The following is a 26,235-nucleotide window of genomic DNA, read 5'->3' on the forward strand; positions in this document are numbered from 1 at the left end:
GTTAAGTGTATTGTGTAAGACCACGTACAATCTCTAGACTTGACGTCGCGAGAGGATGACATACGAGAGACGATAAACGAGATAGCATAACACATTCGCGTAACACGTTCGAAAGCACCTCCAGTTCTACGCAATGAGATAGAATGAGGACGTCCGGGAAATCACAATTGTTCCTGTGACTAGTAAAGATACGAAAGAGACAGGCACGTGGAAGCCAGGACGCATGCGTGTTCTGTTGCTCCTGCTGGACTTCGTAGGACAAGTCAGTCTGCATCTAGACTTCGGCTCGCGTAGGTTTTGTACCAGTGCGTGTACGTGACGAAAATTAAACGGGATTAAAGAAAAAGTTACGAGACTAATAAATATGACAATAATCACTGCTGTTTTCGTCCCGTGGACCGTATGGATCTTCGTTACATTGGTGCACTCATCCGAAGGTAAGTGCTCACCGTATTCTTTGTCGAAGGATAAAAAGGCGATTTCTCACTTACGTGTCTAAGGAACTAATTACTACTCACGATGAAAACGTTTTGTGTGGAAATCTTTTTATTGTAAAACATTCAGGAATCATCTGTTTCCGAATGAAAGTACCTCAAACGTGTGTGTCAAATTATGTCACATCTGAACAAATACCATATATAACGTCGATGAAAAGCAAAGTGACAAGTTTTGCGATGTGTGAAAGGAAAACGCGAGTCCACTCGGTGAAATACATAAGAGAATCACGACATCCCAATGCAAGCTCTTCGTATATACCATCCATTATGGTTATACCATAAATCTGACTTAACTCGACATGCCATTTTGCGAAACTTTCTTCATAAAGTCATGCCACCATTTCAGTATTTTTTACTACTTTTTATTGTGTTGTTCTAGTTTCGTAATATTGTAGGAGATATTGGAGTGTATGCAGTTTTTCTTGTAGGTATCGTTGTTTTTCCTTGGTCAACATGATTAAACTTTACATTGGTTACGTAAATATTATAAAATTTATAAAAAAATGGAATATATTTACACTTAAGATGAATATATTTACACTTTAAATGAAAGAATTTATGTCTTACTGATTTGAGAAATGTTATTTGAAAATATACAAACCGACGATGTAGAATACTTTAAGACAAATTTACCTGTATGCTTATATGTACGAAAAAACTATATATATATATATAAATGTATAAATCTTATACGTATAAAAATTAAATTAAATGTTGAGATAGTTATTAATAGTTACAAAAGTGGAGTTATTACAAACTAGCTTTTATTAAAATTATTAGAAAATGCTTTACTAAATTTTCCAACATACAAAAACAAAGGTTTAAATAACGATAAAACCGGGTACATGGTTAAATGAGAATTTGTGGAGTGCACATGGTGGCGTGACACAGAAGTATTATCCGCAGGGAAACGGAAAAAGCCTCGAATTTATGGAAGTGCTAATTGGTATTGTTAGCAGAAATACAGAGCGCCAATAATGGAAGTCGCTATAAAATGACACGGAAAGATGATAGGAATAAAGCTAAATCGATGATTTATCGAGTGAAAGATTAGGTGGGCATGACTATTGGCCATTTTATATTTTTAAAGATGGAAACAGGAACAACGCGGATGAAAAGAATGAGTAAATCGTGAATAGCCTGGATCAATATTATGTATATACTGTACACAGGTACCAGACGGTACGAAGCAGTAGATTTAAGATGCACGAACCATATGTTGGTTTACATTAATTCTGTCATTCGCTAAAACGAATAAAAACCAAGCATTTTTTCACTCTTAAATGTTAAATAATAAATTTTAATAATACGCCAGATATAATAAAATATTTTCTGTTAATAATTAATTGCTATGTTATTATTAATTTATAAAATTCTTTTTATTTTTATACAAAATTACGGAACCTGGAGTATTGATCCTTATTGATTGATCATTAGGATGAATAATAATTATACTGTAATATCATTATTACAATGTATTATAAGCTTTTATAACAGTAATTATTTTGATAATAAATCATTAAATTGAATTAATGTTTGTTCCGATAATCTGCATGTGGATACACTATCGTAACGTAAGAATAAAATACTAGAGTCGATATTCCTGTTAAAAGAGTAAAGAAAAAATTTCAAGGAAAGGAAAATTATGATGAAAAAGAACGACTAGAAATATTTTGCGATAATTGAAATTCGATGTTTTAATGAAACTAATGATATAAGGATATATGCAATAGCGCAAATATGCAATTATAGAAATATATACAATCAATACACTTATAATATAACGAAGAAATATAAGTTGCATTTAAAATAAGATTAAGTGAATATTTTTAGCAATATCGCATGGAACTCCTGATATATCAGTAGTAAATCCAGAATTTTAATCAGACATATAGCAATCGTGATTTTATCTCATTATCCGGTGATTGTTAGGAGAGTAAAAATTAAGATTTGAAGAAAGCGAGAGAAAAGAAAAAAGAAAGAAAGGGAGAGGACGGAAGAGATTAATGTCTGATTCTTAGTATTGCCTTCGATTTCTCTTGGGAAAATTATCTAAAGAATCAGTGACACACGGTCGACGAATTGCCAAGACATAGTAATGCCGGAGAGCTATTAAAGAATATAGCACAGAAAAATGCCAATTCAATGTATAAAATAGTAAAAGATAAATCAAATAATAACATATTCTATATATACGAAAATTAATACAAATTGTTTTTTTAATTTATAATTGTTTCTAACAATAGTTTCGTCACATTATTGCTTAATTTGTTAATATTCTTTTTAGTTTGACATGTCAGTAATATATCTATGTGTGTAAAATATTTCTAATATTTATGTATAATAATCTTTATGTATAGTATCTTAATTGTAAATACTTACACACTCAAATTTACAGAAACATACACTTATTTATTAATTACAGACTTCTTTAGAATAATATCAGTTTGCATACAGAATGCATTACTATCGTGCATTATTATTTAAGCGATGAGCGTATATTGTACTAAATATAGTTTGCTTTAAAGCAATATTTGCGTGATATATGATTTTGCAATGCCGTAATAAATGGAAGCAAAATTGGACGTGAAATAAATCGCGAATTTAATGTTTTGCAGTCTACACCGTAGAGTGATTACGTGATATGCAATTATTTTCCGATAACCGTGTCCGGACGGAAGGAAATATAAATGGCAGCGTGATATTTTATGTCATAATTTCCATTAGAATATCTATTAAAATGCTGCACGCTTGCATTCAGGTAGATAAAAGAATAACTAATTACAAAATATTTTTTAAATTGGATTGCATTCAAACATTATCGATTTAAACGTTTTTGTTTAGTGTCAGACACCATATAAGCGATCATTAATCGTAACTGCTAACGCATGCAACCCTAATCATCTTATCGAGATGCTGTATCATTGTCGATCGTATCTGTTTCCCTGCAGTGCATGTAATAGATAGACGCTTAGGATTGGAATGTTCATGTATCAATAATTTCAAAACATTAGTAGACAATTGGAGCTTATGCGTTTTCATTATCAAGCGCATTGCACCTATAATCAATCTTCTACTTTCTGCTTCGCGAAGCGACATGAACGTGTAATTATCCGAGGTTACTGGTAAAAATAGAAATAAATGTGAAAGTAAGGAACCACGTTGTCGATAAGAAAAAAGATAGTAGAAAAGAGAATATTTATATTAAAATTATAAAGATGTTTAAAAAAAGGCAAGTTAAAAATTTTTTAAGACATATCGGATAACATTGACACGACTAAAAAAAAGAAATTTCATTAATCAAGATCAACAAAAAACAATCGGAAAAAAAACAATTATGGATAAATTAACAGTAGAAAACAATTGGTGCTAAAATCAATAAAGTAATGATAATAATGCATATGAATATAATGCTTAAATGTATATATGCATGTGCTACAAAAGCAATAATTAAGGTCTTCTCATAGTTATCGTTTTATCATATTTATAACAAAACCAGGCAGAGATTAATGAAATATTCGCGTTGTATTGTTAAGGGAGATTTACTTCCGTGTAATCGGAAAACTCACGGACTGCATTCGTGCAATGTAATTTCTTATTTAGTGACCCCAATCTGCCTAAGGAATGCGGAAAATGTAAGGCAGCTGTGCATATCCAGTCAGCAACAGCTTCAAACTTCATGTCACGGGCAGGCCTGCTAATTATTCGCCAACACGCGAATGAGAGAAATTCCTTTCTCTTTCTCGGCGGGCAGCGTGTGCACACGATGCAAGCACGCAATGTTATCCAACGCGGGGTAATTTCCATTATGCAACGCGCCTCTGTTATGCAAATAGAGACGCGTGTCTGAGCGGACGATCTCTTATGTGATGTTCGGTGCTCGGGCGCTTCTGAACATCGTTGAAAATTTAACTTAGCGAGTTGACGCGAACGTATCAGGACGCGCACGACATGCAGCGTCTTTTTTTCTTGTCCGTCCGTCTCGTTGCATGTCCGATGAAATCCCGATGGACGACGGCTCATTCCCGAACAAAGCTGAATTTACGAGCGATGGGTGATCCAACATTAAATATATTTGCTCGGTTTATTAATACCATATTAAATCCATTTGCAAATTCATGCGTATTTTTTAGAAATTCTGTAATAAGGTATAGTTTATCTTCTTAATTGATCGTAAAAAGATTCTTAGATATGTCCTGACCCTTACATATCAACAAAAACTATGTGGAATTTATAAACTTAAATTATTTAATTAAATTACGTTTAGACTACATGTCAAACATCAATAGTATATTTAATACATTTTCATAAACCAACAGAATAATGATAAATTATAGAAATCATATATTCTACTTGAGCTTGAATATAGTTTATAGATATATCATATAATTAAATAAAAATAACATAATAGCGTATATTTTGATATATTATATGCTTGAACTTTTTTAACAGATTTGTCATAAACAATGTGAAGATTAATTAATTTATAACAAGTCCAGTAAAAGAATTTATGTAACAAAAAATAGAAGTGTAAGCTATCATGTTTAGCCAAAGCGTGATTAGATTTGTAAATATTTTTATTACAAATAAAATTTAATGCATTCAAGTATTCAGCATTTAATTATTTCAAAATAATTTGTGATAGTGCGATTTTGGTACTTCTGAGTTGCGCATGCAGTAGCGGATTTGTTACTTCATACAAATTTCAAGACGATCGATTGAACGAGAGGTCACGACGCATAGATACGTCCGAGCTGTAATCGAAAGTTTCGGATCCTCTTACGGAAATAAAATCTTGTTGCAAAAGATACTTGCTTTGAAGGAGTTACGTTTGATATACGTGTACCTATGCATTGCATACAAATGCGCGATAACTACTCATAGTAATAAATTTTTTTAGTTATTTCAACGATTATAATCACGCGTATGACAAATGACATTTCTTTATTGTTGCGAATGTATATTTATATCTACCGATTACCTCTGAGATATCACATATGCTTATATAATATATATTTTATATAAAATCACAGGAAACGCGCGAATATTACAGAGAGAATTATGAGAAATATTTTCTGTATGAGTTTGTTTCGCAGTGAAATCAACAGGCGCGATCAGAAAATTAACTTGGAAAACTTTTCCAATGGTTAAGGTAGTGGTGCGCATTCGGGGAAATTATTATCAATGTACACACCTCGCCGGAAACTCTATGGAATCGAACGGTCGTTAAAGTTAAATTGGCTCGCTAATTAATTTCCACGCGGTTGCCCGTCCAATCGCCAATCGGCTCCTGTTCCCCGTACACCATAGAACCTCCATTTCTACCTTGGACATTGTTTTCAAAATTACGTGGTGATCGACATTACGTAATGTCCATTATTTATAAAAAGCAATCGCTTTATTAATTTTTAGTCTCATTTTACGTATGTGTTGTGTACATTTCTATACATTGTGTATAAAACTACAAGAAAATGCAACCCTAGCAAGATCAGCAAAAAAATATTTTATACACACTATCTTTTAACATTACATCTATTTCTGTCTCTCAAAAAATAATACAGTTAAAAAAAGTTAATAAATTGAAATAAAACATTAAGTATCGTCTGTAAAAGAAAAGTTTTATTTTGATATTCGAAGCCAACTTAACTCCACAAAAAATCAATTTAATTATTTTGATAAAGAGATATTATTTATCGCTTTTTCCCTTAACATTGAAATGTCTTTCATTAAAAAAAGAAATGAGCATGTAAAGCATCAACGCGAACATATCGGTTTCCAATTGTAAGATACTTTTAAGAACATTGAAAGATGGGAAAGGCGGCTGTTTTCACCAATAGGTCTGAATTTTTATGAAAATTCTGAGGTTAGTCCTCACGACGAGTTGTGCGAACTTTGCCAGGTTGAAGCGACAAGGATGATTGCGCACGGGAAGGAGGACAATTCGAGGAACCTATCTGGCTACCCATCAGCCACCGCAAAGTGTAAAACGTCAGCTGCAAGCGCTGTTTTGCGCGCGTCCAGATTGCCGACACGGCCGCAACCACCGACACCGATTCTGTCTCTGCAGTTCTAGTGCGTTTTCATGCACCGATACTTGTACAGCTTTTAAAGGCCTACAAAAGGGTAGGGATATTTCCTTCGCGCGTAAAAAAAAATGAAATAGATGAAATTAATTAATTCACCGTACGTTGAGTTTAATTATTCTTTTCAAAATTTCTACAATGCTCAATTGTTTGCAAAAGATATACAAAATAAAGATATTAAATTATTAAAAGCAAGGATTATACTATATATAACTGACGGTCTTCTATTTTTAATCATTTCATGAATTTTTATGAAATCTTTGTCATTTTACGTGCTACATCGCAAAAAATTCTTATTTTGACGTAAAAATTAATTCATTGTTTTTAAAAAAAGTATAAAATTGTATTATATTCATAATATCTTAATCAAAATTTTAACTTTACATGTCAAACACACACATTTGACTTTTTATCTACTAATGATTTTTGTCCTATGAATTACACATCAACACGCATCAACGCATACATAGAAACGCATGACTAGCTCGAAGAAGGATGACCCTTCGGTAACCCCGGAAACGGAAACTGTTTGGTGGGTTGCTCTCAGAGCCATTGTTCTTGGCACGAAAGAGAACGCATAAACATTGTACGTGGCGAGCTTTTCTCATAATACGAATTTCGGGTATATTTAGAAATGAAATGTAAGATTTTAACGAGCGAGGACTTATCTTATCTATTCTCGATATTACTACGATATATAGTAGCATTTTCTTTTATACCCTTTACAATTGAGATTCCAATAACCATTTAAAGAATTTAAAATCAGAGCAAACCATAAAGAACTATTGAACTGTTAGCCTATTAAACTGTAAGATTCTAAATTTGTATTATTAATTAATTTTTTTATTTTAAAAATAATGCGACATAAAAAGCTAATCTTTTGATTCATTATTTCTTGTAGACCATCTACAATTGTTTCTTACACGAATTGAATTATTATATATATTGAATTATTACATACGATAAACTTATTTTGGACATTTATTTTTAAATTTCTCAGATCCTCTCTCATCTTTATTTAAAATATACTTTAAAATTATTAAACACATTTTTTATCAGATTTATCGTTTAATCAGAGACTACCTTGAAATGTCTAACATAAAATAAAGTATTGATGTGAAAAATGTCCGTCCTTCTAAGTTTTCAATTTCTTAGCGATTATCGTCCAAAGTTTACGAAGCTGGTCGGATCTTCGTGGAGACGTTATTAACTTGTCATCGGATTTTTATCTTTTTCTTAATCAAGTGTTATGACATAACTCGGACTCTAGATATATCGTCCGCATCATACTTTTAATCTTTAATCTTACTGAAAATCAGAAAATCAGAAAATCATTTGAACACGGACTATCAAGATACGTTGGAATAGCTAGGTTTTAGAGAACTTATCATTACGCGTATCGATGCTGAGTTGCGTTTGCATAGTGATGTAATAAGAAAAGATTTCTCGGAGAAACGTACTACTTCTTGAGAAGGAAATGTCGTGCTTCTCGATAAGTAACAGCCAGATCGTGGCGCGAAATTTAAGCTATTACTCGAGCTTTCTTGGAAGAAAATCTATCTTCTTAAGAGATTTTTTTTTTTATTCTTTTATCAGCAGAGTACGATGCAACCAAGAATAACGATTACCATTCCATTTAAATGTTCGTTTAACTTATATACTGTATAATAGATAAATATTTAAAATATTTAATTTCAGATATTTTTTTGGAGAATTTTTTATCGGCTAACATTAATTAAAATTACTCCGGAAATTGCGTATACATCTTATAAAATTTGTTACATTATTACTACATTTATAGTTAAGAAATCTATATAAAATAATCTGTATACAAAACTGTATACAGATCTGTATCTGTATATCTTTTGAATAAGAAATATTTTCATATTCATTAGAAATCATTTATATGCTAACTTTTACGCGAATACAAAAAGATTAGGTTGCATGCGCATTATAAGCTACTTTTACAAGAGAAACAAACTAGGATATTGTAATAGAACTTTCGCAAAGAAATTGCAGTCTTAAATAAGTTATCGAATTTTGCATCTTGAATGATAATGCGCCGTATCAGATTATGCTTTTTGTTGCTGAAAACGGCATTATCACGTAATAAACTTTCCGGCATCTTTTCCTGGCCGTGAGATATCCGCTCTTATCGTCATCGCCGTTCAAATGCCATGTAACAATACCGTGTAATGTGTGCGACTGCTGTTTCATGATGACAACGGCTCAAAGTTTCCCTCGTGACACGTGACACAGCTATGCAACCATGGTGCGCGTATTCATTATGTGCTTCATAGTGACGAGAGTGGAGCGAGAGGAAATTATGCCTTGTGTCTCCTTACGCTCCAATACCTCAACGAGTGCAAGCGCATACTTATGTGACGTATAGAAGACGAATAGCTGTTACCGTACGGCGTACGATAAATTAACAGCCGTTATAATCTCGCTCGTATCATTTATAGTATCTCGTGTCTATTTCAAACGTGTCGCCACGCTTTTTGGAGAATACTCGACCCCATGGCGCGTCGCCCTTCACTTTTAGGGAAAGTCAGTCTAACAGTCTAGTGTCTGCTGACCGGTCTCTCGCCCCTTTCCTCCTCTCTCTCTCTCTCTCTATGTGATTGTTCTCTTCTTCCGGATTCGATCTCCCCTTGACACCGCTGCCGTTACTCTTTCGCCTATCGCCGTACGAGACGTTAATCACCCGGCAAGGAGATCGATCAGCGATTAATGAGAAACGTCGACGATGTGGAGGTGGAAATTTACACGGTCCGTTCCGCCGTTGCGAGTAGGGTATCGTGATCGATTCGGTATCCTTGGCACCTCTCGGAGTACGAAGCGCTTGAGAAGGTGAAGCGTAAAGGAAAGGAAGTTGGACGCGGGAAATTAGGAGCATTAGAAAAAAGCACCGTTGCTGTAATCCACGTTAACCTTTCGAGGCCTCGAGCGAACTCCTTAATAAAGCATGCCACGGGACTGCCACGACGGGAATGCCAAGAAGTATCGTACCCGGCAACGGAGGGCAACATCGTCCCGAAGTTTCACGGTCTGTCGGTATTCGCGGGTAGAAACTGTTTGACATCTCGGTGAACTTTTCCTACTCCCTCTACCACGGTAGATATACCCGAAGTTTACTGGCAATTCTAACGTCACGATAATATTTAACGGAACTCTATCGCCCAAACGAAATGTTTACCAGTGTTCGAATCTGACCGCGCAGCGCATAACGCGTGAAAAGCATTGTTGCGCGAATTAAAGGCCGTTCCAACGCTGAATAAGCTTGATTTGCGAGAAGCAACGGGATACTGAATCAACTAAAATGAGCGAACTGTTTAGTAATGGCAAACAAAGGTACATTGGTCCATGTTTATCGGTTCATTATTAGATATTAGGAAACATTAGCGGAAAGACAAATCGTTGCCGTTAATTAACGCGGTTATGTTATTAAGTACGTTTACGACATACACGTTATACACAAGAAACTTTACTATGGAAACTTGTATTATTGCGTACACAGTCGACTAATTATTAGCGTATAATTGGTTGTTGTACTGTTTTACGTAATGCTGTTCCAAAGCACAATACTTTATCGATAATTACTTAAGCTACGCTGCGGTTAGAATTGAGGAATTAATAATAATTAAGTTTACTCTCGTTTACACATTTGATTCAAATTCTGAAATTAATATTTTCAATAAAATCAATTATATAAGATGCAATAATTGATAATGTATCATTGCCTTTAAATTGATTTCTTTCTGAAATCTGTAATTTTGGATTAAAGGGGTGAATAGATGGAATGGAAAGGTTCAGATTTCACGCGATTTTAGATTAAAGACCGCACGGTGATTATATAGGTAGAAACTTTCTCGAGATATCTTTCTCTTCTTTTCAAGCCGAAAGATCGTCCGAACGACTTTCTTACTAACGACCGATTTGAAACGATTGCTTCATCGTACACTTCTACGACTATGAATGGGCTACCTAGAAAAAGACAAAAGTCGTCATTTTCTCAATCTGTTCTGAATGACATTCAGGAACGCTGAGTGAAGACTAGTCAGCTGTATTTTCAGTACGACGTTAGATAATTTGTTTTTAAAATACGCCCAAATACTTTAAAACTACGTATGAACTATTTAAATTCAATTTATAACAATAATCTCTCTTTTCTCCAATAAATTCTCACATCATATAATTATAATCTCAGATTTGACGTAGATACGTAAAGATAAACAAATTTTTGTATTTCTTGTTAGAAAAAAAATTTAACCTAAATGTTTTAATTGTGCTAATGAAATTTGTCTGCAGATTAGTTTTATTTTGAGGAAGTAATATTAAAAAATACGTAATTATGAGATAATATTTTGTTGATTATATTTCGTTATCACTGCATTATCTCATGAGGTGTATTAGTCTCAAATATGATAAATTAAATAAGTATTATTTCGCGAGATACGCAATAGTAACCATTTCTCCGGTGCCCTCGATCTAGTAATACTTGGTATTGATCTCGCCATGCAAATATCGGACGCGAACGATAGGAAAACTTCTCCACTTTGCCCCATCTCTGTGGAAAATGTTGTTCCTGCCGTTGGAAATACTCCGATCCATTGCGTAGCCTGCTTCTGTTCGGCTTCTAGTCCGCGTTGGACGTCGATTTCCCGTTAAGTTACTTTCGAAGATAGATTATTGGCCAGGATACAGAAGCAGATATCAGGTCTTGGATATCGGAATATTCTTGGCAAATGCGCATACGTACTACATCTTATTCTTCCCTACGGACTTTCGTTTTCTCGTTTGTGAACGAGCACTTTTTCAGCATTATCGTAAAACTGCTCGCTATTGTGATATTCATTCAACAGATTATCAACAGACAAATAGTATTAATTTTTGATAAACATTTTAAAAATTATCTATTGAATAGATAAAATAAATAACTAATTATACTTATTCTTTCTCTAATTTTTAATTTAATATTCCACAAATATAATCTCTCTCTCTCTCTCTCTCTCTCTCTCTCTCTCTCTCTCTCTCTCTCTCTCTCTCTCTCTCTCTCTTTCGGCATATTTTTTATAAAGATTTTTATAAAGATTAACTAAAACAGGAATTATTGATACACTAAATCTATTATAAACTAATACTAAATCTATTACATAATAATTAAGTCATGTGTGTTTCTAATATGCCTACGTAATGTATATAAATTTCGATTGAGCATTATCTAAACGTGTTTTAGTGGCTGAATGCACATTATTTACACGCGATTACTTCGTATACATCCATCAGCCAGCAGTTAGCTTTCGCGTTATTTTAGTATGATAATTTGTGGTCTGTTTTCTCTAACGAGAGCGCATAAATTGCGCGTACGAGGCAGCAGTAAGATAGGTCAGATTGCATAGTTAAAGACGCGGGCGTTGTAATGCAGAGGGAAACATGGAGGAAAAGTGGGAAAAGGGGACAAGAAGAGAAGGCGCAGACAGCGCTACGCATAGTAGGGCTCGGATTGCCACGTTGGCTGTTGTTCAAACAGTCTATCCGACAATAAAAAGCGATGCACGTCTTTGCTGGGGAAATCCCCTCGCTTCCGCGGGGTTCAAACGGGGAGAACGCCGAACGCGTGGGCGGGGGTGAGCACAGGGGTAAGGAACAAGCAGAAAGCTCGACGACCCGTGCCCATCGTCGGAGCTTTCCGCTCTCTCGCTCACTGTATCTTCCTCATCCCACTTACAAGTCGCGTTCCTGTCTTGTTTCTCCTTATACCAAAACTCTCTCTCGTCTTCGTTCATACTTCCCCCTTTCCGTCCTCTTTGGAACGACCCACCTTAGAAGTGGTCGAAGGAAGAAATGTGTTTGTGTTTGGACTCTCGCCAGATAATCTGCGGCAATAAATTTCTGTGTGTATAGTGCCATGTGATTGGTTTTATCTCTCGTGCCACGGCACTCACGCTAGGCTCGCTGCCCGACAGTATACCTAACCCTTTACCTCGATTCGTGGTGAGAGGTACGATAGATAACCGGAAGGAAGAACGATACGGCATGCTAGAGGATGGTCGTTGTGCTTGAGAAGAGTGGGTAGGTGGCTACCTACCCGAGAAATCAACCCCTAATTCGTTTACCGCGTGGGAATCTACTGTGGACCGGGTTTCCCTTGCCGTCCGTGCCGTGTATGCCTTGAATTGTAAGCGGGCTCGTCTTATGCCTCGGGGTGTCGGAGGCAGTTTAGAGTTAAGAACGTTTCGTACGTTTTGTATACGGCGTTTATCCTGCCTCATCCAAGCCGTTCAAGAAGCTTCCTTTGCTCTTATAACTTTTGAACATCAGCGTTCACTAGTGTCGTCGCACGTGAATAGCCGATATATATATACACCAGCTACTACGGTTGTTTATGCAATATATTGGATGTTTCATAAAGTTCGCAACTAACTTCGCGGCTTTCACTATATTCTTTGACAAATTTGTAATCAGATTTTCTTTCGACGAAAGTATAATTATGAAGAACTGTTTATGATACGCATTAATGTATAAGTTTAAAGAATAAAAAAAAATACATTTCCCCATCTTTAATAAATATCAATAATGTTATAAATATATTATCAAATTCGAAATTATTAATTTAATGAATTGCAAGTGCTAGATGTTCATTTGACTTTAGAGATGCTTGTTGAAATGCGTACCAACGCAATCATCATAATTTTTCTCTTCTACGACTATCACCTACGTTTTCTCAGAAAATGTGTTACGTACTTCCGGAAGGCGATATGTCTTACGTTACGTATGCAACATGCGATTTAGCTATTCTGCAGAAACCAGGGCTCACCTCCAGAATTCTTTTACAATGCAACCACACTGAGGTAACATCGAAAAACGGCCTGTTGCATATGACTGTGAAATATATCTGCCGAGTAAGAAGTTATATATCTGAAGATAGAGCTTTTTAAAACAAGAATTGAAACCTCTATTTTCCCTCCCCCTGGCATAACTGGAGGAAATTTGTCCCAATATTAATACATTACTTCTAACCGACCGTAATATGTTAAACATATCTCATAGTTGTAAATCATCTATAACATGGTCCAACATCGGATCTTAGTGATGGATATAATTCTTTCATCAAATTTAATTTCCTTAGCTTCATTTTAACGAAATTTGTTCCAATTTTACTTTTTAGATAATAAAATTTCATATATTGGCTAATAATCTAACAATTTTATAGGCAAAAACAATATATATGTTTGCAAATCTGTGCATATCATAAGTTATCAAATTATATTATTAGATAATATATTCAAAAAATTTTTATATCCAGAACGTCAAATATGTTACAAACTTTCTCCCACCAGTTCAATTTAATTAAAAAATTCAGACTTATTGCAACTTACTTTGCAGTCTCTACTTCCTTCTGTACAATCAAGAGAGTAATCTCTGATGCTCCTCGCAAAGGGAATCTTCGATTGTTCCTGGCTTTCGAGCAGTTGCAATTACATCGCATTGCAAGCGTAGTGTCGCGACTCTTCAAACAGCTATCCCGTATTCGTCACGAATGCAACGCGTTCTCATGCAGTCTCGACAATGAATGTATCGCCGTATTACAGACCGCCTTGTATCTCTGAAGCACGAAGGTCTTTCAGGTCGGATTGAAGACGCGCACGAAGATACTCTCGCATCGTTGGATAAGACGACACGATATCGATCGGGCAACGAGACATCCGGAACCGCTATAATGATTCGTAGATACGGACGTAGTTAGAGTTTTTCTTCGAAGCGTAGACACGGTCCGAGAAAGTCGCGTTATTTATGATGTATAAGATTGCAATCGTATAGGGGGACGGCTCATATGGATTATCCGCATACCCGAGTTGGACCAGCCCGTTTATCGTGGTGAAACGTCGTATCTGAGACCACATTCAGGCAAAACGAAGCGGATTTGCTTCAAACACTGCTCGTCAAGCCCTATGCGGATGCAAAGAGTTTAACCGCAGAACCCAACGTATTTCTATATTATAGTAACAAGTTTTTTTTTTTAAGTACTGCATATGAGCCATCTGCTAATATTCTTAGCTCAATGATGCAAGCGGTATTTTTAACAAAGTCGGGGGTTTAACAGGGGGACTATGCGCAAACCTATACTGTAAGCATAATACCGGCGTGGCATTAAGCGCACTGCGGCAAATAATGTTAAATTCATAACGATAGAGCCATGTTAATAGCTGTGTGGGCAGGCAGCGTTTGGTTTAACGTTTTGTTATAACCACTAAACACTGAGTGTATATTGCTTCTAGGTAGAACGTATCGCAGTTATTTCAGTATATTGTACCGTATATTATACAAACCTGTTATGCACACAATCCGTAACCATTTCTGATACTTGATATAAAAGCGTTTAATTGAATTCCGACGGTAGAGGTTGATAAAAGCGTTTGACACTGTCTTTTGGACGCAAACAATGATTTTGTCCTTATAAAAGAACTCCCTTCATTTTATGGCGAGATGAAAATTTCTTTTCCTGTGGCTATTTTCTGAAATTTCTCCATTTCGTCTAACATAGACGAGTATCTCTATACCGATATATTCGATGAACGAGCAATAAAAGACATGCATCGAAAAAACGATAAAACGACACATACTTTAGGATCTGCGAAGGGGAAGTAACAGAGAAAAAGAAACGAGAGGGGACAGGAATTCGATCTGTCTACGGGGGCTACGTCGTTTCAGGTAAAGTGTATTCAAAGTGCCCAAGCATAGAACTTCCCCAATCCCTTTCCTCGCCCGTTGTACATGGCGTCCTGCAGAAACTGGCGGATGTTGGTACAGCCGGAAACGCTGTGCACGGTCGTCGAACGTAGTCGTACGATGGAGCCGAGGAAAATTGATGCTCCGAGCCGTTCCGACGTCAGGATCCTGAGGGGAATGGTTTTCGTGGTATAGTCACCACGAGTCTCCATATCGAAGGATCTCACTTCCCTCTGTTCTTTGCGCATGTCACTCCCTCAGTCTCCCGACACATCTTCGTTAAATCCATGATCTCTCATTTAACGCGCCATCACTTCGTGGATTCAATCATGACAACATTCAGATGCTATTACATTATTAAACGTGTCATGATACAGTCATTTCATTGTGCATTTTATTACAATTATATGTTTTTTAACATTGTGTCTGAATTTACGTTATCTAATAAAAAGTTCAATCTTATTCTTTGTCTCGCTTTTTTCTCGTACTTATGGTTTTTAAATTTTTAACAACTTTTTGAAACTGAATTTAAAATCTTGTTCACTTTGATCTTCTTAAAATTAGCGAAAGAATACTTCTGGGAGATTAATCACCTATATAATATTTAATAGTTAATGAAATATTAATAATTTTTTTTCCAGCGTGCCTTTTAAAACGTACTATAAAAGCAATTACGAGTATTTTATACATGTCACAGAAGAAAAGTCGTATATACAGATGCTTTCAATCGTTGGCCACCATCCAGTTTCGACAACAGCGTAACATTTCCGTTCTGGGTGCAGAGAGTAACGCAACGAATGTCATTGACTCTTGCGAGAAACCAGTGCTTAGTGAGACGACGTTAATGCGTCGACGTTGCTCTTAAGCTGTCCCGGTTCCACATTTTACACCGCTGGTTTCGTGCAATCGACATCTTCTTTACTGCACGGTCTCGTAATATTTTATTCCGGCGCGACTGGTTCCCGGTACATCCACATTCCAACGGAAGAATTATCGATAGAAGTAGCGCGGAGAAATTTGTCTCGGGAAACATACACTGCCACTGCCGCCCTGTTCCAGCATCGAGACACGTTAAATTACATCTTCCCATCTTTCTTCTTTTTGTTCAATGCATGTCGCTCCCATTAGGTCACCTAAGTATATCGATCTCGCAATATATATATATGTAGAAAGAGGACACTCCCCTTTATAATAGTATAATCATTATCGTTTTACTAACTTATTCAAACAGATTCGTTATTCTTTCATTAGTTATTCTCTTATTTTCTCATCCTATTAATCCACTTAGCTCACACGCGTCCGTTTCTTCAAAATTATATACGACATCTTCTCATCGTATACCAAGAAATGCCACCTATCCACCAATAGGATTTACGCTCGATCTACAGCATGACTCTCGCCCTGTCGAGGACCGTTAAAGTCTCAATGCACGGTAGATGGTCGCCTTGTGGGAGCTAATTTCCGCTGTGGAAGAAAAACGTGCAGAGGATACGGAACAAATGCTACGATCGACATTCTAATTTAAAGAGGCACATTACTGCGGCAGCGCGTTTCGTTATCTCCCGGCAATCATAAAACGCGACTCGGGCACGCTTAAAGCACTGCTGTACCTCAAATGCAGTCTCTGGTCGACCATGTCGCCTGGAAAAATATTCGACATCTAAAAACGGGGCGGGAGCAAGCTTCCGTAGAAATCGGCTCTCGCGTTCTACGTCTTCGCTTCTCTCCATTATTATTTTACCGTTCGACAGGCAGTATCGACATACACGTACCACGTACGTGAGAGAAACCCTTTCACGTTGCCGAGCCCTCTCACGGTGCTTTTACTCGATTTAACCCCTGCCGCCGACTGCCTATCCGACGACCGCTGGTTTCTGCAGCAATAATGGCCAAGGACAAATCATTTCACCCCGCCGCCATTATCGTCGATGCTACTGTCGACATTGCCGATATCGTCGTCAGTTCTGGCGGGAACTTTCGGTCGTCAGCAAAGAGGCTTTACCTCCTGATTGAACAAGCTCTAAATCGATCTGACTTGGGGAATTTTCCCCAAGCAGAGAAGACTTCAATTTCAAGCGTATATTCACTTGTTGCCAGATTACTGCCCCTGTCGTTTAAAAAGTTATACGTCATCGTGAATTTTGAACTTTCTCTGTGGAATCTATTTCATCTTATCGTCATCTTGTCGAAACAATAACATTAATCTCCATGTACTTTTGATTTCTACAACGTGCTCTCGTACTCCAATATTAGCGTTGTCGGGCTCGCTATAATTTTGTTGGCGATAATAAATCTAAATGCCCGGTGTCGTACGTCAATTGCGATGAAAGCCAGGATTTACACGGGCAATAAAATCTCGCTTTTCGAACGGATAAACGTCATATTGCACCGAAGGACCGAAGGAAGTATAGATCGCGAGTAGGAGAATGTAAGAATGGAGCGTGCCCTGGGAAAAATGACGTATTGCGGTGCGAGGTCGATCAAATTACGTGTACACCGGCGAGAGTAAAGTGCAGTTTCGCAGGATCCAAGAAAAAGAATTACGTTAGAGCAAAACAGTACCAAAGTTTACTAAGAGATTCTCATCTTCGATAAATTCATCGAGTTGTCGGCGCTTAAAGAGAATCGTCTTAAACGAAAGAGATTAACGCAAACTCAGACGCATACATCCTTGAGGAATCTCTTACAATAAGCTGAGATTTATTTTTGCCACGTTTAGGCTCTGTAACTTCTCTAATCCCTTAATTTGCCGTCGTGACAACAATGTGTAACATCGAGAGCAATATAAATCCGTTTCTGCGATATTGCACCGTGCGCGTGCCGTATTGTGCACGGTGCGGAAAACTTTGCTTTAACGGTTTTATATGTGTTTAAGCTTTAATTGGTTCAAGCGATATACCAGCAATTACGGGCACGCTTTTATGTCACCGCAGAATTTACAATTGAATCGAAAATTGTTCGTTGAATCTAAGTTTCTTGCTCTGATTGTAACGATGTCCCGTATATCTCTAAAGAAACAAGGTAGATTGCGGACCTCAGATAAACTTCTACTACGAGCGCAAAAAATAAAAGCGCGATAAATACAATGGACGGTGCACAAAAATAGTTAATGAACCATGATCATAGTATAAAGATTCCATGCGTTGAGGAACAATAATAATGTGATACAATGGCAAGTATTTCATTCAAAATGCTGCAGAAGAAATTAAATGTAGATCAGTATATAATTAATTTGGGTATTGCTATCATTTGCAGAAAACATAGAATTTTCGATCAATAATAAATTTCGGATCATCTCACCTTTTTATTTTTGATCAGAAATCAAAGTAAATATTGCAAATTAGTTTGTCAATATTACAATAGAAATGATCACTATTATACATTATAATAATGAGCTACTGAAATGTATGTCAAGTAAAGTCAGTAATATCAATGTATAATTTATAGAATTTTAATATCAAATATGCATAAGAATAATAAAATGCGAATAAGGACAAAAAAGACATTCAAAGATATTTAAAATCTGTTCATTTATCTATTAATAATAATGAGAAATTTCAAGTTACATTTCAATTTATTTCATTACACACATGTAAAATAAAACTTGCTTTAAATAACTGTTTTAAGCTTAAAATTCTTTTCATAAAATTCTTTTTATCTTTATGTAAGAAATATTTAATGTGAAAGAGATAAAAAAAAATACCTAAAATTCGAGAGTTGCATTACTAAAATATGATTACGTTAATAATCATCGCTATGAGTTACAACAAACGAGAATAATCGTTGAATCATAATGAGAACGAAAGCCGAATTAGTGCTTAAATCGGGGTGATTTAATAACGAATAAACTCGTAGTGTGGAATTCGAGTTTATAAAGAGGTCGATTAGATATCAGTAAACGGCGAGCAGTTGCGTTTATATTCAATGCAATTGACCCTTACGCATGACTGATTATTCATTAAGTCATACTTTTCATATTAGCAATATGCAAATGGCTTCACATGTATGTGATTGAATAACAATTAGTTCATTTAGTTGTATATTCAATAAGTTAATATATTATATTTAAATAAATTTTCTATAGCAAGATTTTCCTATGCTAAAAGAATTTCAGAAAATATATAATGTACATATATATATAAGAATTTATAATAAATAATAGTCTCTGTTCGTATCTTGTTAAGAAAAAATTGACTTAATATTCGTACACTGAGAAAAAAAAGTAATTGATTCAACAAAATTTTTTAGTTGCGGGCTGCCAACAAAAGATATATTCAATACAACAATATATGGTATTGCAATATAAATACATAGTCCAATCAACATTATTGCACTTGCGTTAACAGCAAATATTATTGTATTAAGTATATCTTTTGTTGGCAGCCCGCAACTAAACGTTTTGTTGAATCAATTACTTTTTTTCTCAGTGTATGCATTTGTATGACATATCATTCGCACCTTTCGAGACATCGACATTAAGAAAAAAATGTTAATTTGACTAAATTTTCCAACTAAATTAAATTTTGTCTATTCAAGTATTTATATATTTCAATTAACTATATAAATATTTAAATTGAAATTTATGTATTAAATGCATAAATTCTTAAGCTAACAAAATTTTAATTTAGTTGGAAAACTTTGTCAAATCAACAATATTTTTTTCTCAATGTACGTTATATCCGTGCGACGCAATCTGTTTACACAGAAATACGAGTTCAGTGATTCGATGGGGAAACTCGTTTGTCGAACGGAAGATTGAGGAAACAGAGATGCCTCGTTCCGGCGAGGTGTGAAGAAGCCTCGGAGACATTCAGACGTAAAGGGGTAGCGCTCGGTGGACGAGCAAAGGAGTGCGCGCGCTCGATTAATCTCGCAATCTGGATGGAGTGGCTATGATAGACTCCCATGAATAACTCATGAGCAGCGGGTACCTGCTTCCCATAGGGACATTCGCGTATAATTCAGCCACTTCATTTGTCCTCATTACTATGCCCGATCGTTACATAGAGCACGATTTACGGGGCTTCGTGCGCCCGTCCCTCCCACACCAGGCCCTTCCCTCTTTTCGGTACATGAGGCACCTGTATGGCGTCCCTGGACGAGCTTTCGCCTGGAATCCTTTTCACGTGCACAGATGAAAATGCAACTGCGCTCACCGCATATCTTGACAAGAGAACATTGCACAGCAACGTGGGTCTGCTCTTATGTACCGTGCGTGCAAACTAGATATGCGATACACAATGTAAATGTAAGCAAAAGAAAATGCGAGATTTCTTCGTATGTTTTTTTCTGCCGTCAGCGTGTAAGTACTCATTGTAAGATAAACTATATATATTATATAAAAACACGTTTTGATATAAAATTTAAATTTTAGACACTTAAAATATTAATATATAAATATACACTATGTAATATAAAATTATTCTCTAAATTTACATAAATTTAAAGAAAAATATTAAAAAACTAATAATTTATAAATCGATTCTCACGAATCATCTATGGAGTCGAAGTAACCTAGGGCAAGTACTAACACCTCAAAGGACAAGAAACCGTTAATTGCTTTGCCCTACAATCTGTAATCCGCAGTGTATAATTATACGGATTCACGATCTTGAAACATCGAGTATTATTTCGTAACAGCGACTAGTGGTATTACGTATTCATCCATTTAATTCCCACCATTGTTCTTAGCCGACCGTAAAACTCGTACAGAAAACTGAAATTTATGAATTCAAAAGTGGCCCACGAAACGCCCTGACGAGTGGCCCGTCCGGTAACGGGATAAATGGCTCTCTAGGGAAGGATAAAGAAATTTCGCGAGCCCATCCTGCATCCAGAATCCGGCATTCGCTACGAATGGATTCCCGATAAATGGATATCAAAACGAGATAAGAAGGATACGCCATTGAGAGAATTGGAAATAAATTTCCATGCCGTTAAGAAACATATTGCATTCATCGCCGTATCTTTCACGTCTTCTTTCCATAGGCACAACTCCGGCAACTTCCGGCGCATAGAGGAGCAGGAACGAGGGGAGCTGCTACTGCAGGCTACTTTCTCATTAAACGCAATGAGATTTTAAACTTTATAATTTCTTTACGTCGACATAAACTTTTTTACCTTGTTACTGACCTCTCAGTAGTTTCCGATGTATCCCGGGGATATAAGTGGCCATACTGAATCCAATGTTAATATTCGATGTAATTCCGTAGCTTTTGTGCCACGGTATGGAGTAATGAACCACGGAGAAAACTTTAAGATTGAAATTTTGCTTTCATCTGTGTAAGAACTTACATTAAATTAGAGGATAATTGCGATTGCATTGGAGCACTCGTATTCTACACGAACGCGTTCGGAGAAAGATTGCGAATTTGTATACGTAAGAATTATCGATCTCGAGTGATGCCAAAAGCGGAAAGAAGAGTGTGTTGCCTTAAGATATAAAAATATCTTGTATCTTATAGGCGTACCCTTTCAATAGAAACTTATTAATAAATCCTACTATTAAAATAAAATAAAGTTATATGTAGATACGTATAGACTGAAAGATGCATATTGCTATACATTAATAAATATTGCGATTCTTCAACATATTTCAATTGCAATATTTTATAATATTATTCTATTTTGTTCACTTATACACACACACACACACACACACACAAACAAGATTTATACTTTATAATTTACTTTTCAGTGCTTCTTCTTCTTCTTACGTTTATTATCGATATCTGTATGTATACTTTAAAATACAAAATCCTCTTCAGAAAATACAATATCTTTTCAATATGAAGCTGTGTGTTAAGATATGCTCCAACGTCGCTTCCATGATGGTTGGCCGTTGATTTTGCTCACATTTATTATTCGGGCTTAAAGGATCGGTCGGGCCGATCAGCGCGCATAGAAAGGTATCGTGGTATTCCGTTTGAGTGCCGATGATCGATTACCTTCTGTCCCGGCTCCTCTGGAGTATGTAAAGAGAGACGGTAGGGGCTCGTGTGCGTGCACGCGCGTATCCGTACGCGGATGGGATGGGCGGGGTAGCGAGTGAGAAGCGTGGGTCTAACACCATTAGCGATCGCTCTTCACCGCAACAGCTTGCAACAGATGATCCCGGGGTGCTCTTCTAGATTAGCAAACAAGGAGCCGGCACCGCTGCCACTTATCTCCCTGTAAGTGCACCATCTATTCGTTCGTCGGTTTACCGTGACTCGCTCGATTTTCGCTCCGGGGGCTAAATTAAACGCGCTCGGGAGAAAAGAAGGCAACGCGCAATCCCTCGTTCTTGCGCGGGTAGTTAAGGAACCGGCACCGGCCATTTTCTTTCCGTCACCCTTCCTCACCCGCCTCTTTTTTTTTTCTCGCGCCGCTTTCGCCACGGCTGCCTTCCATTCCAGATTTCTCCACGTCGCTCCAAGAACTTCTCTCAGAACAGAATATGAAGTGGTACGTTCGTGCTTTAGAATAATGCAGCGCACTGTTTTTCACCAGTCACCTGCATTCCTGTGGCATATCCCGGCATAATGATGCGCAGTATGCGCGTCATTTAAGTAACGACCTAGACTCACTACTTTACAGAAAGTCTCTTGACACACGAGGCGCATAAACTGTTCTTTAAAATGTTTTATAACGCTCAGTTTTATAGATGTATAAAAGAGTCTCTGTGGAATAGTCATATATTACATTTCTATTTCGTCAATATATTTTCGTACATTCACACAGAAAACGAAATATATGTATACATGTATAGAGTAAAATAAAGATACAATAACTTTAACAATTACTGTATTATTTTTTTCCGTTTATAAAAAAATTATACGTTTTTCTTTTTAATTTTTTATTTTCTACTTTTTTATTCTTTTCTTTTTAATCGTATGAAAGTAGAGATGTACTCATATCCTCATAAATATTTAAATATTGTTTTAATTAATTATTGAGAAGCAGAGAAAGAAAGGGAAAGAAACAAGAAAAATGAGAAGGAGAAGGAAAAAGTAAACAAAAAGTATGTCAAGAGTTGGATTCGCGGTATATATCATTTTCACTCTTAACAGAAATATTCAAATGCTTAATTATTAAATTTATATTTAATATTAATAACAAAGATATTAAAAAATCAGTTTCAAACAATATTAAAAGCAGCTTGTTTTTTCAGTTAATCTCTTCAACAAGAAGTATATAGTTTCAAGTTAAATATGTACTTGATAAATTTTATTTATCTTTTCTAATAAAGCAGCAAATTATAAATACAACAATATACGAATTATAATTTATCTTTTTTAAATATTATTACATATTATATGTATCGTTATATACATGTTTTGATATTCTGTATGATTAAAATATTTTCAGTGTATCATAAAATATTGTCGAATATTTCTGAAAATGCAAAGCATCTGTGCAAAGAAATTTAATGAGAAAAAAATACGATAAAATATACGCAACGAAGTAACGAAAGTAGGATAAGCAAATGAAAAGCAGTGCCGTTTAAGAAGCATGCAATATCGTGCACGAAGTAATTAAGAAACGATTAAATTACTACGAGACATGTTATAATGTCAAGCGCATGCCGACTCTTAGCGGATTGAATTAACGGAATTGGAGCATTCAAATACCTCAGTATGTCTGACATATAATATTCGCCAGATGTAACACAGTGCATAATTGTCCTTCTCATATTAGCATATACCTTCTCATATCACAATACCTGCGATTTACAAGCGCGATGTGAATCGAATAATGTATTATATGACATTATACGTAGACTGACATTGTACATGATGCAACGCGCGGATCGTAGTCAGAGATTTTGTTTCCATATGCGGATATTTTTCAATTACACATATATTTGCAACATATTCTTTCAGTTTGCAAAAAACGTGAATATTGTTAGCCACATACTTTTTCAATTCGTCAAGCACGTGAATAACGCGTGTCGATAAATTTCATTTCGCGTATATTAATTCGACATATCCATCTCGAGAAGATGCATCGACATGCCATTCTAGGGTGTGTCGGTATACACTCCCATGGAATTAGAGCGTCAACCTCTTATGACATTGCGCGATATCGACTGCATCGTACATCACCCCTATGCTATCTCGAAGGAATCGTGTTTAAAAATGCATGCGACGCAATAAGGACGAAACAACAAGCGGGAGGAAAAGACGAGAGTATTTCGCTCGACTACCTAAATAAAACAGGCTAAGAATGCATGCAGCTTCCTGCACTCGAAGAGAACAGGGTAGAGAGTAATCTCGTCCATGTGCTATTTATGAAACTTTATATACGCGATATGCGCTATCCCCTTTTGTGGGCGTAATTGGGTCATATCTCCTCTCAAAGAGACAAGAGCGAAGTATGTGGATAATATCATATCAAAAACATTCTTCAAAATATATTTTCTATCAGCTTTTGAAGATCATAAGATATTATTGTATGTTACTTCTAATATTTTAACGTTTGGCTTTATATGTTTAAGTAATAAAAAATAATTATACGTTAAAATGAGACATTGATTCTCAGGTTCTCATATTGTCAAAAAATATATTTTGGTAAAAAATATTAAAATAAAAAATAACTAAATAAAAAATAATACTTTAAATGTCGAACCATAATAATCAGTTTAAAAATTTCCGACCGAGATAAATATTTGTTTTTGTTTGCATCAATATTAAAGATAAACTAAAGTGAGAAATACAAAAGTTGATAAATATAAAAAATTACACTAAAAAAAAAAAGTAACATATTTAATAAGATATGTTGTTACGAGCTGCCAACTACAGATATACTCAATACAATAATATATGCTATTGCGGTATCAACATTGTACTTGCATTGATAGCAAATATTATTGTATTGAGTATTTTATGTAGTTGGCAGCCCGCAATCACATATGTTATTGGCTATATTACTTTTTTTTCTGTGTATAAATAAAATTTTTAATATAAATCACAGTTTTGAAAATGATCTCGACACTTCTTTTGTGGTGGTGAGATTCTTTCGATGAAACGTCAGTTTCATCTATTTCGAGCACTAAAGTCACCAGATTGAAAATTTTACATTGGCACTTGACTGATTTTACGATAGTTTCAATGTGATCCAATATCACTTTTCTATAAACTCACATTTGATACTGTCTAAAAATGTTCCTTATTGGTTGTCGAATTCCGCATATTACATTCTTTCTTTTATATAACATTTATTGTATGTTATAATAGATATTATATAAGAAAGTTTACAAGTAAATTTTTGTTATTCTTAAATATACTGTTCGTTTGTTGTAATCACATTGCTGCAAAATGTTATTGTTTTATAATTATTTTAACACCCTCCCTCTCGCTTTATCTCTCTCTCTCTTTTTTGTACTGTTTAATAAATTGAAAAATAAAAATTTGTGTAAAAAGGTAATAAATTGTTAATGTTTTATTGTCCCTTCGCAAATAGAATGATATAAGCAAACGGTAATATGCTAACCGCTCATCAAACTGTTCGTACTATATGCTTACAGAACAGCCGGGCCTATTCATTAACCATCGCCTTGATCGACAAGTGTAACGTCACAGTGTGCTTCCATCTTCCTTTTGCGCACCCTACCTCATACGCGAACGTTCCAATTTCTGAAGTTAATAGCGCGCGATCCAATGTAGGAAACAATATTTCCAACTCGCCGCCTCTCCCCGGCACTTGGCCTGATTATCCTTAACGGCGGAACGTCTGCTAACTTTTGCCTGAGAAGTTATTAATCGACATCTCACCGGAATATTTCGCCTCTATTAGAAAGCGCTCGTTATAACCGCTTTTTATTCGGCGCTACTCTATTCATGCGACACGGCATGGCTCCTCAGACTTAATGGACGTAATTCGGTGGAAAGAACAATTCTTTCAGCCCCATCGCCTCTCCCTGCCGGTCGTCACCGTCGCCG

At 35.8% G+C, this 26,235-nt stretch overlaps 1 protein-coding gene across 1 annotated transcript in view; it reads left to right on the plus strand.

Annotated features, from left to right (window-relative positions):
• Positions 1-241: 241 nt before the first annotated feature.
• LOC105834144 (lachesin) overlaps positions 242-26,235 on the plus strand; it is a 171,609-nt gene continuing 145,615 nt past the window's right edge. The window contains exon 1 of the mRNA XM_028190565.2: positions 242-437. Within this exon, the coding sequence (XP_028046366.1) occupies positions 365-437 (73 nt within the window). The 5' untranslated portion in view covers positions 242-364. The remainder of the gene's footprint in view (positions 438-26,235) is intronic.

Source organism: Monomorium pharaonis, chromosome 6, assembly GCF_013373865.1.
Source record: "Monomorium pharaonis isolate MP-MQ-018 chromosome 6, ASM1337386v2, whole genome shotgun sequence".
NCBI classification, from domain to species: Eukaryota; Metazoa; Arthropoda; class Insecta; order Hymenoptera; family Formicidae; genus Monomorium; species Monomorium pharaonis.